The 15,868-nt window shown below is 55.8% G+C and overlaps 7 protein-coding genes across 7 annotated transcripts; 5 read left to right on the top strand and 2 right to left on the bottom strand.

Moving 5' to 3' along the window:
* The first annotated feature begins 331 nt into the window (after positions 1-331).
* On the top strand, positions 332-1,522 carry B0T15DRAFT_541295 (chaperonin 10-like protein). Its single transcript, XM_062869849.1, has one exon. The coding sequence runs from the start codon at positions 453-455 to the stop codon at positions 1,371-1,373; it is 921 nt and encodes a 306-aa protein (XP_062719583.1). The 5' UTR covers positions 332-452; the 3' UTR covers positions 1,374-1,522.
* Positions 1,523-2,198: 676 nt separating this feature from the next.
* B0T15DRAFT_487116 (Alpha/Beta hydrolase protein) lies at positions 2,199-3,297 on the top strand (the record flags this gene model as incomplete). Its single annotated transcript, XM_062866413.1, has 3 exons — positions 2,199-2,318; positions 2,441-2,730; positions 2,793-3,297. The coding sequence occupies 3 exons, from the start codon at positions 2,199-2,201 to the stop codon at positions 3,295-3,297; spliced, it is 915 nt and encodes a 304-aa protein (XP_062719582.1).
* A 119-nt stretch (positions 3,298-3,416) lies between these two features.
* Positions 3,417-5,309, bottom strand: B0T15DRAFT_284933 (uncharacterized protein). Its single transcript, XM_062863619.1, has 2 exons — positions 5,006-5,309; positions 3,417-4,819 (listed from the first exon to the last, which is right to left on the bottom strand). The coding sequence occupies exons 1-2, from the start codon at positions 5,090-5,092 to the stop codon at positions 3,671-3,673; spliced, it is 1,236 nt and encodes a 411-aa protein (XP_062719581.1). The 5' UTR covers positions 5,093-5,309; the 3' UTR covers positions 3,417-3,670.
* A 2,195-nt stretch (positions 5,310-7,504) lies between these two features.
* On the top strand, positions 7,505-9,073 carry B0T15DRAFT_513931 (major facilitator superfamily domain-containing protein; the record flags this gene model as incomplete). The annotated part of the gene is made up of 3 exons (XM_062868083.1): positions 7,505-7,721; positions 7,817-8,098; positions 8,199-9,073. The coding sequence occupies 3 exons, from the start codon at positions 7,505-7,507 to the stop codon at positions 9,071-9,073; spliced, it is 1,374 nt and encodes a 457-aa protein (XP_062719580.1).
* Positions 9,074-10,219: 1,146 nt separating this feature from the next.
* B0T15DRAFT_487113 (cytochrome P450) lies at positions 10,220-12,009 on the top strand (the record flags this gene model as incomplete). Its single annotated transcript, XM_062866412.1, has 4 exons — positions 10,220-11,011; positions 11,270-11,302; positions 11,335-11,382; positions 11,494-12,009. 4 exons carry the CDS (start codon positions 10,220-10,222, stop codon positions 12,007-12,009), a joined length of 1,389 nt encoding a protein of 462 aa, XP_062719579.1.
* A 1,131-nt stretch (positions 12,010-13,140) lies between these two features.
* On the top strand, positions 13,141-14,340 carry B0T15DRAFT_284788 (uncharacterized protein). The gene has a single exon (XM_062863618.1). It carries the CDS (start codon positions 13,245-13,247, stop codon positions 14,328-14,330), a length of 1,086 nt encoding a protein of 361 aa, XP_062719578.1. The 5' UTR covers positions 13,141-13,244; the 3' UTR covers positions 14,331-14,340.
* A 501-nt stretch (positions 14,341-14,841) lies between these two features.
* B0T15DRAFT_401440 (uncharacterized protein) lies at positions 14,842-15,744 on the bottom strand (the record flags this gene model as incomplete). The annotated part of the gene is made up of 2 exons (XM_062865109.1): positions 14,842-15,343; positions 15,410-15,744. Coding segments are annotated over 2 exons (837 nt in total), but the record flags the coding sequence as incomplete, so codon positions are not given.
* Between the last annotated feature and the right edge of the window lie 124 nt (positions 15,745-15,868).

Genomic DNA, 15,868 nt, shown 5'->3' with positions numbered 1-15,868 from the left:
CCATTTGCAACTGCGGCAACATAACGGTGACGGCTCCGATCCCGGTCCGACAAGATGAAAGAGACACAGGAAGCCTCAAGGCGGAACACGGAAGCGGTCGCTGTTCGGATTGCAACCGGTACAACTAGCTAACGAGACTTGGCTTACATCGGTATTACCGCTCCGGCCCGATCGGAGATTCCGGCCGCTCTGATGTAAGATCGGGACTATACACAACGGAACGCCGAAGAGGCCTGTTGCTGCGCCGTTTGATTCGTTACGCTTGTGGCTGAGCTGCGCTTTACAAGGCCAGAGCTCCGGACAAGGAACCTAGAGCAAAGTTGGGTTCAAGGTATGAATAATGAGAGTGATAATGATATATCCATGAAGTGAGAACTCAGACATTCTCGAGTCTCTTTTTGTGAACTTCCGTGAGCGAGCCCAAGCCTACCTACCTTGACCTATCAATCCCAATGCCAGACACTATGAGAGCTCTTGTGGGCGCCGACTCGGGCAGCCGCTACCGCCTCGCCCAAGACGCCCCAATTCCCGTCCCTCCACGCGGCATGTTGCTCGTCCGCGTTCACTCGGTTGCTTTCAACCCACGCGATGCCTCCAACGCTGTTGCTCACTTCGCCGGCACCGTCGCCGGGCTGGGCGAGGACGTGACGCGGTTCCAGGTGGGCGACCGCGTCGTCGCGAGCTCCTCCGGCCCAGCTGCAGACGCCACGGACAAGAGCGAAGGAGGCGCCTTTGCCGAGTTCGCGCTGGCCGGGCAAGATAGCAGCTGCCGCGTGCCCGACGCCATGGACTTCGCCGAGGCATGTTCGATCGGCATGGGGCTCGCCGCCGTCGGTGGCCAGCTGTCGATGATGCACGGCGGCGGCGGCAACAACAACAACACGGTCAACACCACCACTGTGCTCGTTTCCGGCGGCGCGACGGCCGCCGGCACCTTGGCCACACAGCTCCTCAAGTTGGCCGGCTACACCCCGATCGTGACCTGCTCGCCCGCCGACAACGCCCTGTGCCGGGAATACGGCGCCGCCGCGTGCTTCGACAGCCACTCGCCGGCTTGCGGCGCCGACATCCGCGTGCACACCGACAATGGCCTCCGTTACGCGCTGGACTGCATCGCCGATGAGGCCACCATGAAGATGTGCTACGAGGCCCTCGGCTCCGGCTTCGGCTCGTCGTATTACTTCGGTTTCGAGAAACCCGCTAGTGCCATCGCCGTCAAGTACACGCGGCGGGACGTGCGAGCCGACTGGACGCTGGCCGACGGCGTGCAAGTGTTGGGCGGCGGCCTTGACAATTTACCCGCGGCCCTGGAGGACTTGAAGACGGGGAGGGTGCATAATGCGAAGAGGCTGATTGTGCCGCTCATGGCGTAGTAGGAGGTACTACCTAGGTAGTCAGTAGATGGACTGCAGGCGTTACACAGATTACAGCTACACTAGAGATGACTAGACCCAATTTGATCTTGGCTTGGATTTTTGCATGAGTATTGTGATTATTTGTTGCCTACTATTAAACAAGAGTCCTGAATCCGAAGAGAAGTTCAACTTCGTACATGATGCTGGGATGTTTCCACATTTGGTATAATAAGCTGAGTCCGCCCGAAGTTCAAGCTCCGTGATTCCTGGGGTTCGTCTCGCTTTTCAGGCGTTCGGAGCAGAATGCGACGCTAAGGTAGTAGCCTAGGTACCTCTCGTCCGGCGCTCGAGACTACCTAATGATCGCTGTATTTCCGAGTCGGAGAGCGTCTAATAACGTAAGCCGGAATCATTGATCACCGATCCAGCCGTACCGGTGCAGGGCCGACGAGATTCAGCCCCGATGACACCTGATTTCCAAGTTCCCGGTCCACCAAGAATTGGTCGGACCCGATCGGTCGCCTAGAGGGGCGGCACAGTCAGCAATCTCCTTCCAGCTTACATGTTAGACCGTGCTCTCCGACGCCGACTTACATCGTTGCTTGATTGCCCTTGAACTCGCCACACATTACTTAGTCTCTTCCGTCTTCAAGTTCAAATTGATTCTTTCCACCTCGGTCGTTTCAACCACCCATGACTACCACCTATATTTTGAATCTCATCCAGCCGGCTGCAGGTCTTTCAGTGGGTACTAGGTAGTCAGCACTGCGCTGCACTCATCTCCATCATCTTCCCGAGTCACTTTGCTGTTCTCCCGTGGCACCGAAGTTTGAACACGCAAAAATGGCGGACTCGGCCCCACCTCGCCTCGATGCCGATATCAAAACTCTTGACGGCACTACGCTGCGCGGATGGCTGTTTCCCGCCGCCTCACGTGGCCCGGCCATGATAATGACGCCAGGGGTAACTACCTACCTTTCCTAACTAACTTTCGTCTATTTTCTTGCAATTCCAGACCCGTTCATGGAAGAAGACGGCTGGGAAAACTGACGCATGGGGTGTGTGTGCCTGGCCCCCTTCTGTAGTTCAACTTCCCCAAGGATGCCAACCTGCCCGACATTGCAAAGTGGTTCCAGGAACACGGCGTCACCACTCTTCTCTATGATCCGCGCGGCATAGGCGCGAGCGAAGGAGAGCCCAGAAATGAGGTCGACCCTCGTCAGCAGATCGAGGACCTCCATGACATCGTGACCTGGCTCAAGGAACATCCTCTGGTCGACGAGGCAAAGATCGCACTGTGGGGTTTATGTTGGGGAGGGAACGTCACCCTTGCGGCGACCGCATTTGAGTACGTGCGCAACGATTCTGCCCAGACGTGCCTTGCCGTGGCCCCCTCGAAGCTAATCCAGACTTTTCCTTTTTTCTCTTTCATTTTAGCAAGCGTGTGGCGGCCACCATAGCCATGGCACCCATGATCAACACGGACGGCAGCCCCGAGAGGCGCAAGCCTCTGCTGGAGCTCGCCATGCACGACCGGACGAGCCAGCTGCTGTCGGGCCAGAGCCCCATGTACCTGCCCTACATCGACGAGGACGGCAACATGCCCAACGGGCAGGAGATGGCGCCGGAGATCGTGCCCGCGCTCGAGCGCCTCGGCATCGCGCTCGAGAACCGCATCTCGGTGCAGACGTACTACAAGTGCCTGGCCTGGAACCTGCTCCACGTCGTCAAGTACGTCGCCCCGACGCCCGCCATGATGGTCTCGCCCGAGCTCGACGAGACGAGCCCCCTGGACAGCCAGCTGCATTGCTTCACCCAGATGGGGTACCCCAAGGAGTTAGATATCTTGAAGGGAAGTGGTCATTTGGACTGGATGTTCAAGGATCTGGAGCAGATTTTGCGCAGGCAGTTTGACTTTTTGAAGAAATACATGGAGTTCTGAGGGAGGTGTGACAATTGGTAGAGATAAATTCAGGAGTCAAGTAAATACTAAAGATGCGCCCACAGGCGTTTATTCCAAGTGCTAGTATAGAATAGCGGGCGCCGTCTATTCGGTTCTTAAACCAAGTTATCCTTAGTATGTCATGGTGGGCTCAGGATTCTGACCGGTATGTGCCGGAAATCGTTATGTCTCTAAACGGTATGTGTAGGGTTTGACTGTAATCCGTACACTATACCTGATTTTGTGTGTTACCACGGACATTGCGTGAACATATTCTGGGACCCACCATATGCTACTAAGGATGTTGAATCCAGTCTATAGCCACAGGTCTAGAACAGGGGTGTATAATGTAGTAGTACACATCTCGCTACCTCTAGTGTATTTCCGCATGGTCCATTTCCGCCTGCAGTTCCTGAATGATGAGCCTCAGTCTCTCACGCTCACTGGGTATGTTTCCGAGAATCTCTTGCACATGCTCAAGCAGACCACTGCGGCGCGTCGAGTGGTGCGATGGTGTGGCTGACGATGCAGTAGACTGACCGGAGACAATGTCAATCCCATAGTCGTCGGTGGCCATAGTGCTGCCGTCGAGCATGGCAGCTGGTGCGAAAAACTGGCTCTCCTGCTCAGTCGTCGTGGGCGATATCACCAAGAAGCGGCCCATGCGGGTGATGAGATGCATCAGCAATTGCAGCACCATGACGAACTGGGCGACATTGAGAGGTCCCACGCCGCTGTTGTCTCGGGCGGCGTGTTGTTGTTGTTGTTGTTGTTGTTGTTGCTGTTGCTGCTGTTGTTGCTGTTGCTGCTGTTGTTGTTCCCGTTCTTCTTTCTTGGCCTGCAGTCTACCCTGTATGGCATCGCAAATGGCTCGGAAGAGCGTCATGAGGTTTTGGTGACAAGCGAGAGCTGAGAAGGCCAGTGCGGCGCAATCAGTCGTGGTCATTGTCATGATATGGTTGACGGTGCTTATCAGCGTATTCGTGTCCTCCAAAGCCTCGTTCACCTCGGGCGACGACACCATCAGGGTGGTTGCCCCTGCACCGGTGCCGGAGCGGGCGAGACGGCGGGCTGTCCGCATGGCCCTTTGGCTCACGGCCGTCAGCTGTGAGAACAAGAAGCTCGTTGTGTCTTCGTGGTCGGCGTCGATCTCCATCAATGGAGCTGGGGCGATGGCGTCATAAAAGGGCAGCGCCGGCGTGGATGAAGCAGATACGGCCTCTGCTAGCAAGCTGGCGAGTGACTCGATTGAAGTTGGGGGGATTTGAAGTGGCAGCAGGTGGTTCTCTGCGTCCGGTGCCCCGAAGCCGCCGGCACCCGTCTCGCTTTCGTCAACATGCAGGCCGGAAGAAGGGTGACCCATCAAGGCGGTAATGACGTGGGAGGGACCAGTCGATGACCTGGGCGTCCCATCAACATTACCAAAGGCCGGCCCGAGGTCGAAGAGATCTGTGGCTTTAATTTCGCTAGGCGAGCGAACAGGCGAGCGAACAGAACAGCGACGGCGATGGCCTCGTTGTTTCTCTGTGTGTGAAAGATTGGTCAGCTAGCTGGGTTCCATCGTCTGCAGCGCTGATCGTCTGTTCATCCGCTCTGGCACCCGTACCGCGGTCCGCACCACTCTTTATTCCCGTCAAGTGATGTTACTGGACGACGAGAAGGTTGTGCGGTTGCGGTTGGAGCATTGATGAGAACGCATGAAACATACCACTGTACACGCACTCCGTTCCTGCTTTTGCGCAGCGGTCGCACAACAGGGAAGCGGAACCCCGGCCTGGGCCTGCGACAGAAGCATTGTTGTCTCGCAAGCACCTCACTTTCTGCTGGCGACAGCGGTCGCAGGACTGGCGATGTGCAGGTGACATGGTACGCCGAAGAGAGCCGACCGGAGATGAAGATTGAGGAAATTGAGGATCTGCTAAAAGAAGCAATTCTTTTAGATGAAGAGTAGCAATGGGAAAAGAGGGCCCGTTTGGTGAAGCTGGTTGCACGGGGGCCAGATTTAACCACGGAACCCGCTTTGTTTTCACTCCAGGGCCACTGATCACGCATTCTTCCAGCATTGCGAGGCTCACAGTTTCCTAGATGAGCCTCAGTTCTCCGAGTACGCACGCCGCCGACTCACAGCTGCAGTGCAGGGTGTCGATGATGATTTGCTGTTGTTCGTACCGAGCCATGATCACATCAAGCCATGATACCGTCCGTATACGCGGGGTCAGCAAATCCTCTGCTACGCTGAGTAAGATAAGGTGCATATAGGGATTGTGACATGCGTAATATGATGCGTTGAAGAAACGTTCCTTGCCTCACTGGTTTCTGTACAAGAATATCCGTAAGTACCTACCTTCTTGTGACCGCCATTTACAATACCGTAGCTTATCCGGATACCAAAAGTTCCTTGCTGTTGCTGTATCTCACCGAAACGCGTCATATTACACGCAAATCAATGACCCAGCCGTACAGGTGCAGGGCCGACGGGGGAATTGAAGTTATTGCCCCAGCTGCAGCTTACACGAAGCGCTCTCATCAGTGTCTCATCAAACAGTTGCAGTTGCAGTAGACATGTAAAAATTATGGACCCACACTCTTTCGCAATGGTAGCTCAATTCCGATACGCCTGCTTGCACTCCCATGCCTGGCTGCTTGCACCCCTATCTAACCGCATTCAGAAGGGCGCCGCAGAGTCAAGCCACACTAAATTCTGCAGGCAACTTCCTCGAACCTCCCCATCGCCATATCGCCGCCGTCATCGTCGCTACGGCAATTCCGACTCGATTGCTAAAGCCATCGCCAACTGCATTTCAAATATCATACTAGGTAGACTAATTCTATAACTTTATGGACCTCTCTACTAAATAGGTATAGGCAATGGTATAGGCGTAGTTCTAAAGGCGGGCCTAGGGGCGTATATACATATAGGGCGAGGTTCGGTTCGAGCACTAGGTGCCGCCCGTACTAGGAAGGTATGTAGTTTAGGCTAGTAGATATATTATACGTACCCTAAATTTCGATGCGTTCTTAAGTAATCTAGCTAGTTCTAGTAAGCTCTCTAGAAATTCATTCAGACCTTCGGTATATGGTTGTTATGTGATATTGATAGGCAAGTTGGGGGAAGTCGCCTGCAAAATTTAGTGTGGCTTGACTCCTCGGCGCCTTTCGAATGCGGTTAGATGGGGGTGCGAGCAGCCAGGCATGGGAGTGCAAGCAGGCGGGTCGCTCAATTCAATGCTGGTTTCAAGTTGTTTGTTAGCTCGGACCATTCCCCCACTACGCTTTCCCTTTTCCAGTCGCGCCTTACCCGGCATGCGGCCAACCAAATCCCTCCGATCCGACCCACAACTTGCCGATCTCCCTTCTCGACCGATCGCTCCACACTTGATCATGGCCATCAAGCACATACACAACAATCAGAGCACTTCCTGCAAATTAGTCCTCCCTAGGGGCCATACTTTAAGGACTCGCTATAAGGCTTTATTCCAGAAGAATAGCATCCTTATCAGGAGCTTTATCAAGAATATCGATCTTTACCCCTACTTGAAGTACCAAGCTAGTGAACAAACCAGGGGTGGAATCGTGGATTGTATAGTTGACATTCCTGATCTGGTAGTTATCATTCGTATCTTATCTACCTAGGTACATACCTACTAATGACAATCCAAGACCCTTACGTCAGCCGCCTACCGAGAGACAAGCACTGACAAGCTCATTCCTGAGCGAGCCGTGCCATGAGCCAAGGCGCGGGGGCGCAGCGTGATAAGCATTTCTTAGGTTGCAGTGAATGTTGAGCGAATGTTGGGTAGGATTCAAGTTGTGATCGAAGTCGGTCAACAGTGGATGCTGAAGACCGCCGAAGACGATAATCATATCTGATGAAAGGTAAAGCTGACAAGCTCGCGTTCCGTCCGGAAAGCCGAGCCGCGTCTTTGTGTAACCCCAAGACCGTGCCCCTCCATTTGCTTATTCAAAACGCCCTGATTAGGTACATTTCCAGCGCCAGCTGGTTTTTCGTATTTGTAAGCGAGCGAGGTCGCGGACCAGCATTCCGTCAAACGAAAACAAACAAAATTGAGAAATTGAGGAAGGCTTCCAGCTACTTTACAACGCCGTCACCAACTCATCGCTAGTTTCTCTTCTCGCGTACTTTTGCCTCTGACTCGCACAGTGATCAATTCTCGTTTCCCGAAGTGGTCTTCGCAAGCAGGAAAACATGTCTTTCGAAAAGGCTGCGCCAACCGACACCGACACCGGGGAGGGGGTGTTCCAATCACCCGACGAATCACAGCTGTCTCAAGGTCCTGACAACAAGTCAGATAACGAGGTACAGCTGCAAGCCGACTCCGGCCCCCCTGATGGCGGCACCGGCGCGTGGCTTGCCGTTCTCGGCGCCTGGTGCTGCTCCTTCAATAGCTTCGGCTGGATGAACAGTAAGCTCCGCCGGCCCGTCCCGAAGCTGACATGGAACATTTACCCGGCCCCGATTCCTTCTTGGTACTTACCCAGGCGCTAACTCCTTAGGCAGGCGTGGGCGTCTTTCAAAGCTATTACGAATTTGGTCCTCTCAAGGACTACGACAGCAGCACCATTTCATGGATCCCGTCGCTCGAGATCTTTTTCCTCTTTTTCCTAGGGCCTGCCGTCGGCTTCTTGTTCGACAAGTATGGCCCGACGCCGCTCATTCTGGTCGGCACGTTCTTGCATGTTTTTGGACTCATGATGGCGTCCCTGGCAACCGAGTACTACCAGTTCCTCTTGGCGCAGGGCGTCTGCAGTGCCATCGGTCTTAGCTTCCTGTACTCGCCCGGTAGGTTTTTCCAGGTCCCACGACCTCATGGTCCATGACTCCATCCCTTGACCTCATCCGGGGGAATCCGATTCCTTGCTGACAACACACCCCACAACAGCGATTTCGACTATCGCAACCTGGTTTCAGAAAAAGAGAGGCCTTGCGATGGGCGTCATGGTGACCGGCTCGTCTATCGGTGGCGTCGTCTTTCCCATCATGATCAATCGCCTGATCCAGAACCCGAGCACCGGGTACCCTTGGGCCATGCGGATCGCCGCCTTTCTGATCTTGGCTTTGCAAATCGTCGCAATATTCACCCTCCGGCCGAGAACCGCGCCAGGGCCCAAGAAGACGGTGGCCGTGTCAAATGCAGGACGGGCCGCAACCCTGGCCGCTCCCTTCAAGGAGTTCCCTTTCGTCGTCATGTTGGTGGGAATGTTCATCCTGATGTACGGCATCTTCATTCCGGTCAACTACTTGGCCTTGCAGGCTTTGGAGGAGGCTCACGTGTCCGAATCCATGTCGCTCTACCTGGTGGCCATCTTCAATGGTGCGAGTCTTTTCGGCCGTCTGGGCTCTGGATACTGGTCTGACATCGCTGGCCGATGGAACGTGTTCGTCCTCGCTGGTGCCACGTCGGGGATCGTCGAGCTGGCCCTCTGGATCCCGGCCACATACCAGTCGGCCGCCATCGGCTTCGCCGTCACGTTCGGCTTCCTCTCGGGCGCCTTCGTCAGCCTCCTCGCGGCCCTTCCGGCGTCCGTGTCCCCTCTACCCCAGATCGGCTACAGGATCGGCGTCGTCATGCTCGTCCTCTCGGTTCCCGCCCTGACCATGGCGCCCATCGGCGGGCGCATCCTGCAGAGCGCCAGTTCGGTTGAAAATGGCTGGCTGCACGTCAAGATCTTTGGAGGCGTCATGTCCCTCGCTGGATCGGCCGTTGTCTTCTACGCCAGGGTTCTCTACTCCAAGAAGTTTTGGGCGGCTTTTTAAAAACACAGTGGAGGCGATGCACATTGCACACACGCGTGCCCACAACGCAAATTTCACAGGGGCGCGTCAAGCAGGCGTGACATTGGTCTGATACCTATAGTGCTTTATCATAGCATAGCAGCGGGGGATGAATTGGTCGATGCCGGTGAAGGGCGTCAGGCCTCAGGGCCCAGGCAATAGAGGATAGAAAAATGTCTTGTCACAGCATACTCGAGCGTACAAATTGCTTTGTCTCTTCCAGACACGAGGCTGTAGTGCCACGGCTATGTTCAAGAACCCTAAAATCAAGAGAAGAGAATACCGAAGCTTGCAATCAAATTCTCTTCTTCCTCCTTCCAGCCAGGGCCTAGGGAGCTGGATAACAATAACCCCGGTAGAGTGTGCACCCCGTGAGATAGAGGCAAGGCTTTTTTTCTTTTTTTCTTTTAGCATGGACGTAAGGAAGCCGGGTTCTACATGGACGACCATGGTTCATTTTGCCGCGGCAGCTTCCGGCTTACCACACTGATAGACGAATTTGCTTACACGAGACGCAGGTCATCTGTGACTTGGGATCTGACCACCAAGAACTCAAAAAAAAAAGAAAAAAAAAGTACCTTCCTCGGTAGTCTTAGTCGACGCATGCCAAGGCGTGGCCATGAACCTCGGACTCCAATGCGTCCAAACGACCGCTTTCTTCGAAGCCGTTACTAAGTCTCTAGCCGATTAAGTACCGACAACTCCGACCGACAGTCACCGACTTGAGAGACAAAACCCCGACCGGAAGGAATTCAATCGGAGCCGACGACCGGCATTCTACAGGTACCGAGCTGCACCGCCGTCTGTCGATTTGCGGTCCCGGAAATCGGTAATGATTAATCACGCCGTCCAACACGCCGATTCCGAGCACATCAAGACATTTGCTTTCGTTAGAGGCAATTTGTCAGCTAGCAGTCCGGTTCGGAGCCTTGCCAAAATGTTTGAACAACTTGAGTCGGACCCGATGGTCTACTCTGCCATGAGCCTCGTCACAGTCTATATTACCCTTTGGACAGGCATTGTGCGTCTCACAATGCCGTTTTCCCTAGCATCCTCAGCAAGCCCTTTCCCCAACAACAAACCTTCCAAGTCAGCATCCCCAATATGACTTCAACGAATTCGAGTGCCATGACGGACATAACTGCACTCATCCTTTCTCCCCGCTTCCTCATCTCGGCTGCCCTTCTTGTCGCCGGCAATGCCGTCTTCTTTCTACTCCTTTCTTACACTCACCGCCCGAGGGGCTTCCCCCCGGGGCCGCTCGGTCTCCCGGGCTTCGGCAGCCTCTTCCAGATCAACAAATCGATTCCTGCCTTGACCTACAGCGCCTGGGCACACAAGTACGGCCAAGACAGGCCGCTGGGCGTCAAGCTGGGCGCCACCAACATCGTGGTGCTGAACAGCGCGCGGATGGTGCGCGACCTGTTCGAGCGGCGCGGCGCCATCTACAGCGACCGGCCGCGACCGAACGGCGAGGACGAGAAGTGGAAGTTCCAGACCCACCACGTGCCCGCCTCCCTCTTCCACGATAGCGGGCCCTGGCTGACGCGGTGGCGCCGCGAGTTCAACGGCGGCCTCGGCAGCGCGGCCGCCGTCGCGCGCCTGCACCCGATGAACGACGCCGAGACGGCCCGTGCGCTGGTTGCGCTGCTCGAGGCGGGCCCGACCACCCGGCGCGCCGAGCTCGAGGACATCATCCTGAGCTGGGTCACGAGCGTGCCGTGCATCGCCGTGGTTGGGCGGCGGCCGGACGCCATGGCCCACCACGGCTTTGACATGGACGCCTTCCGACGCCGCACCGCCGGCTACATGATGCTGCACAAGCCCAACCTGATGGACAGAATCCCGGTGCTCCGGTACCTCCCCGGCAAGTTTGGCATGGCCGGGTGGAGGGCCAAGTCACACGCCGTCGCAAAGGACGTGTTCGAGATCGCAGAGCAGTTCCTCAGCGCCGCCAAGGAGCACCGCGCGGCGCTGGACGAAAAGAGCCCCAACAACAACACATCCGAAAAAGGGGACTACTACGAGAGCCTGGGGGCCAGGATGCTGCGGGAGCAGCGGGAGAACCGAGACAAGGACGTGTGGACGGACCTGGGCCTCACGGCGTGGAACATCGTGGCCGCCGCCATGTACACGTCGCTTGCCACCTTTTCCACCATGCTGATGGTCGTGGCCAAGTACCCAGATGTGCAGCAACGCATCCGGGACGAGGTGTTGCAAGTGTCGGGGGGGCGCCGTTAAAGTCTGCTGACGTGGCTCGCCTGACCTACACAGAGGCATTTTGGCACGAGGTAAGTAACTCTCAAAAGATGCTGACAAAAGAGAGACTGGGTAGGTATTTGCGTTATTAACAAATGACAATAAATACACAGGTTAATCGGTGGCGGCCTGTAGCGCCGCAGGGCATTCCTCACGCTCCCGCGCAAGACGATGTGTACGACGGATACAGGATTCCCAAGCACACGGCCGTATACGCCAACGTGTGGCACATACACCACTCTCCTGAGGACTACGAGTCGCCCGAGAAGTTCGAGCCGGAACGGTTCCTGCGCCACCCCTTCGGGATGCGGCCGGGCGCGGCGCACGACCCGGCCGCCATGGAGGGCTCTGCATCGGCGAGCGCTCGGGCCACGTACGCGTTTGGATTCGGGCGCCGCGTCTGTCCCGGAATGCTGCTGGCCAAGCAGAGCCTGATACTGGGGCTGGCCAAGGTGCTGTGGGCATTTGATGTGCTGCCGGCGCAGGAAGGGCAGGAGCTCGATCTGAACGTCGACACGGGCTTTGTCCAGGGACTCATCACTTTCCACCCGAAACACCTCGATGTCTCGCTGAGACTGAGACCTGGACGCAGCAAGCAGGATATCCTGGACCACTACTCTGAGACCTACAAAGTCGAGGCGGAGGTTATGGGCTGGTAGGGATGCTCCAGGGCCTGAGAGGTGGAGACGACGCAGGGCTTCATTAAGAGTCACTTGCGTCTTCATCTGCTGAAACCAGGGGCAGAGACCACAAGCTAGGCACGGTACTAGGAGTACCGGTACAGCAAGAACAGGGGCAGAAGACTGGGAAACAGGCTCTCCATGTACATAAGGAACCAAGGTCTCCCAGAGTCTCGGACTCCTCAAGCAAGCAGTACAACCTGTGTGACCCCCTACGTTTCAACATCCATCGTGGTGTCGTGGTTGTTGGTGATTCCAACAATACCCCTCTTATTATCCTCGACGTCTCCGGCAGAGAAGAGGATAACGGGAGCGTCGCAGACGGCAATGCCTCTCGGTTTTGAGGTGACCAAGATTCTCTTCGACCGTCCAAGTCTTACAAGACTACCTTTACCATGCAATCAACCATTATCGACGTGGTCCTCACAAGGGCTTCACGAACTGAACACACTTTTCGACGTTGGGTTCCCTCTGTCTCTCTGTTTGGGCAGTGTCACTGGTTCGGAGCCAAGCCGGAATGGACATTCGGTGTTTTTCTCCGCGCCTGCACCGAGTCGGCGAGTCCGTAGCTCCGCACTGACGGACATCTGACAACGTTTGATCATTACACATAGTACTGTAACAGGCCTGAGCCGGCCGATGCGGGCTGTGCTGCAGCTGTCAGGTAGCCTTGGCACCGTCAAGCCCTATTGTCCGGGGGCGCGGCGTGCAGACTGCAGATCTTAGCACCGCTGCCCAGACTTAATCCGAGTGCAATGTTGACCCACAAATGTCCAAAACTGGCCGTCAGCTCCGTTGGGGAACGCTCGACTATCATCTTCGCCGAACACTTCATCCAACACCCGGCCTTCTGGAAAGGACGATTGGATACAATGAGGCATCAACGGCCTTTTCCATGTGCAGGGTCAGGAATGGAGCCAGAAACGGGTGCCCGGGGTTGCGACTCTTGGGATCTGGGATGCACTTGAATGAGGAGCATCGTGACATTGTCGAAGGATTCTCATGAAGAGGCCTCGCGAAGGGAAGCTAGAGGTCGCGAGATTATAAAGCAGCTGACATGCTGACATGTAGTCGGCTTTCTCTTCATCATCATCATCATCATCCTGAGCACTTCGTAACACCGGTAGCCAAACACTTAACCTTTTCCGTCGTCGCACTTCAGCTCCTCATTGAAAGAGTCAAGACTCCACACCGTCTGTAACCAGCCCTCCAATATGCGCACCAAGACGCCATGGTCGGCCTTCGTGGCCGGTGTCCTCGTTTCGGCGCCTCAATCTGCCCTGAGCCAGAATACACCGTACGAAAACCTCGTCTTGGCCGACTGCGGCATCGGGCTTGGACACAACGGCGGGGCGACATCGCAGGAGATGATCTACTACTCGGGCGACGTGTGGACAGGCAACGGCGACGCCACGCACAGGCCTACCCACATGGCCAACGTCCCCTGGAGGGGGTGGTATCCCTGGGGACCGCAGGGCGGCAAGGCCAACATGCCCAACGGCGACGAGTGGAGCGTCTGGATCAACGACAAGATCAAGGACCCCGGCGCGGCCGGTGACGCCTATCACAAGTACGAGCCGGACAAGCCGCTCAAGTGCTACTCGTACCACAAGGACAAGGTGTACCAGCTGGCCGACGGCAAGTGGTGCTCGAGCGCATACGTGTGCAACCATCGCGGCACGCCCAATCCCAAATCCGGCAACGGTGGCGGTGGCAACGGCGGCGGCGGCAAGGACAGACTGGAAATCACGAGCTCGACCAACGGGGATGCTGTCGAGCTGTACGCGACCACGGCCAAGCGGATCATGGCCACAGTCAAGAACACCTTCAGCGCCAACAGCAACGCGTGCGACAATACGGCCATCGGTATCGGGTCCAACTGCAAGATCAGGTGGGAGTGCCACACGCCCGACTCCAAGAACAAGTCGCTCTTCGAAATGGCGGCCGCGCTCGACGCCATGGCCAGCATGAAGCAGTTCTCGACCGAGCGGGACTCGAAAACGCAAATCTGCAGAAGGCCCGACACGCGACCCGGTAAGGAGGGCCAGTGCATGCAGTGGGAGGAAAAGGTGGACCACTACGTCAAGATCCCCAAGTCCATCCAGACCACCATGTCCAACATCCCGCCCGACGGCTCCGGCCGCAACCCGAGTGTGCACGGCTGGATGAACTACGACATCACCTGCGACAAGTCGGGCCTGGAGTGCGCCATCTGCAACGCCATCGGCACTGCGCTGACAGTTCCGTCCCCCTCCACTGGTGTCACTATTCTGCTTGGCTGCCAGGCCGCCTGCAGCTAGGGTGGGTTTGGTTTACGGTTCTAGAAGGAGACGTCGGGATACCTTGGTGGATTTGACAGGGGATAAGTAGATAGGCTGAGATGGATGGCTTTGTTGTGAAGTGCACGGCAAATAGGTGGTAGTTGCAATCGTGTTTCTTCATGGAGTGTGGAGGAGGAGTTTGGCGAATTGTTTCTTGTAACTGCATTCATATAACTATGATGAGACTTTAGAGTATTCGTATTCGTTATTTCCCATCTGCTCTCAAATGTCTCCCAATGACATAAGTCCGCGAGTTTGAAGTTGTGAACATCAGGATTGGCAGGAGCAAAGAGCACCTCTTTGTTCCCTCGCATAGGACGACAGAAATGCTAGGAATGCTGGCTTTGTGGTATTCGTTCTTCGTTTGTCTTGCTTTGCGGAGTCCGTTCTGATAATCTCTGCCTATATCCAATCTTCACATTCAGCCGCCGGCTTCCCAAGGGGCTAAGGCGATCTGCCGACAGTAGACAAAAGATGTGGCGGCATTCGGTCAAGTATTCCCGTCCCCTTCATGACCCCTCGCAGCCAGCAAATTTGCGTGATACGCCTCTGTTTTGCCGACACGATGCCTTTCTCTGAGAGGACCATGGCCAGCCACATCCCACTTGTATTCAACCCCACCCCATACCATGTCGTGCGCTACCAGCTCATACAAAATGTTCACATAGCTGGCAGGAACGTGTGCATCACATGCAACACGCTTCACGGGCGGGTGAAGACGCCGAAGTGAGAAGGCATGAAACTCGCCCGAACCCCAAGCCTGCCCGACCACAACCTTGATTGAAACGTCATCGGCCATTGCCTGCAGGATTGACAGGTAGTTCTCGTCCTGGACATAATCTCTTTCTGTGGTGGGAAAGAGCCGGCCCCTATAATGCACGACACCAGCCCAGCGGTCAACACCACATTCCATCCGATTCTGGCACTCAGCTAGTACAGCCATGACATCGCCCAGAAGGAGGCGGCCAGTCGTAGACTGAATAATAGAGTACCTAAGGTAGGTATGTGTCCTGAGATCAGCAAGTGTCAGCAAAAAGTGCACGTACACAAAGGTTTACATTGTCTCGTCCCCAGAGTGGTCGCCGTAGCACTGAATTTCCATCAGCTGGCAGGGAGGTTGTGTAGCATGCATCGTCGTCCACGACTCGGGTTTATCATGGACGCGCTTCGTCAAGTCGAAATCCCCATGCTCCGGCGAAAGCCCCGGCTGGTCGCTCCCAATCGTGACCCCCAGCAGGTTGAAGACTGGGTTCAGCCTCCATGCAGCTGGGTGCTGTCCAATTCCATCGGGCAACTTCTCGCCGAGGTACTGATACCAGCAGGCTTCTTGAAGCGCCGGGGAATCCTGAATGACGTCCCTCCAGCGGCGGCAAACCAATTGCGCCCAGAGTAAATATGGGATGCTATCTACAGTAGCTGTAGCATTATGCGCTCAAGGAGCTCATAGTGCCAAGTGCCTGGTTCACGGGCGATAGCATTTCGCTGACCTTGACGTCGGTTGGACTTGGGCGTAGCAG

This window comes from Chaetomium strumarium (assembly GCF_033439665.1).
Source record: "Chaetomium strumarium strain CBS 333.67 chromosome Unknown B0T15scaffold_6, whole genome shotgun sequence".
In the NCBI taxonomy this organism is placed as follows: domain Eukaryota; kingdom Fungi; phylum Ascomycota; class Sordariomycetes; order Sordariales; family Chaetomiaceae; genus Chaetomium; species Chaetomium strumarium.
This window is presented reverse-complemented; position numbering and strand designations above follow the sequence as displayed.

What these genes read in the sequence shown, in the direction of transcription:
- B0T15DRAFT_541295 (XM_062869849.1), top strand. Translation starts at nt 453, where the DNA reads ATGCCAGACACTATGAGAGCTCTTGTGGGCGCCGACTCGGGCAGCCGC.
- B0T15DRAFT_284788 (XM_062863618.1), top strand. Translation starts at nt 13,245, where the DNA reads ATGCGCACCAAGACGCCATGGTCGGCCTTCGTGGCCGGTGTCCTCGTT.
- B0T15DRAFT_284933 (XM_062863619.1), bottom strand. Translation starts at nt 5,092, where the DNA reads ATGCTTCTGTCGCAGGCCCAGGCCGGGGTTCCGCTTCCCTGTTGTGCG. An exon ending in AACGGAGTGCGTGTACAGTG is followed by an intron (nt 4,820 to 5,005) that starts GTATGTTTCATG and finishes TCACACACAGAG; the next exon opens with AAACAACGAGGCCATCGCCG.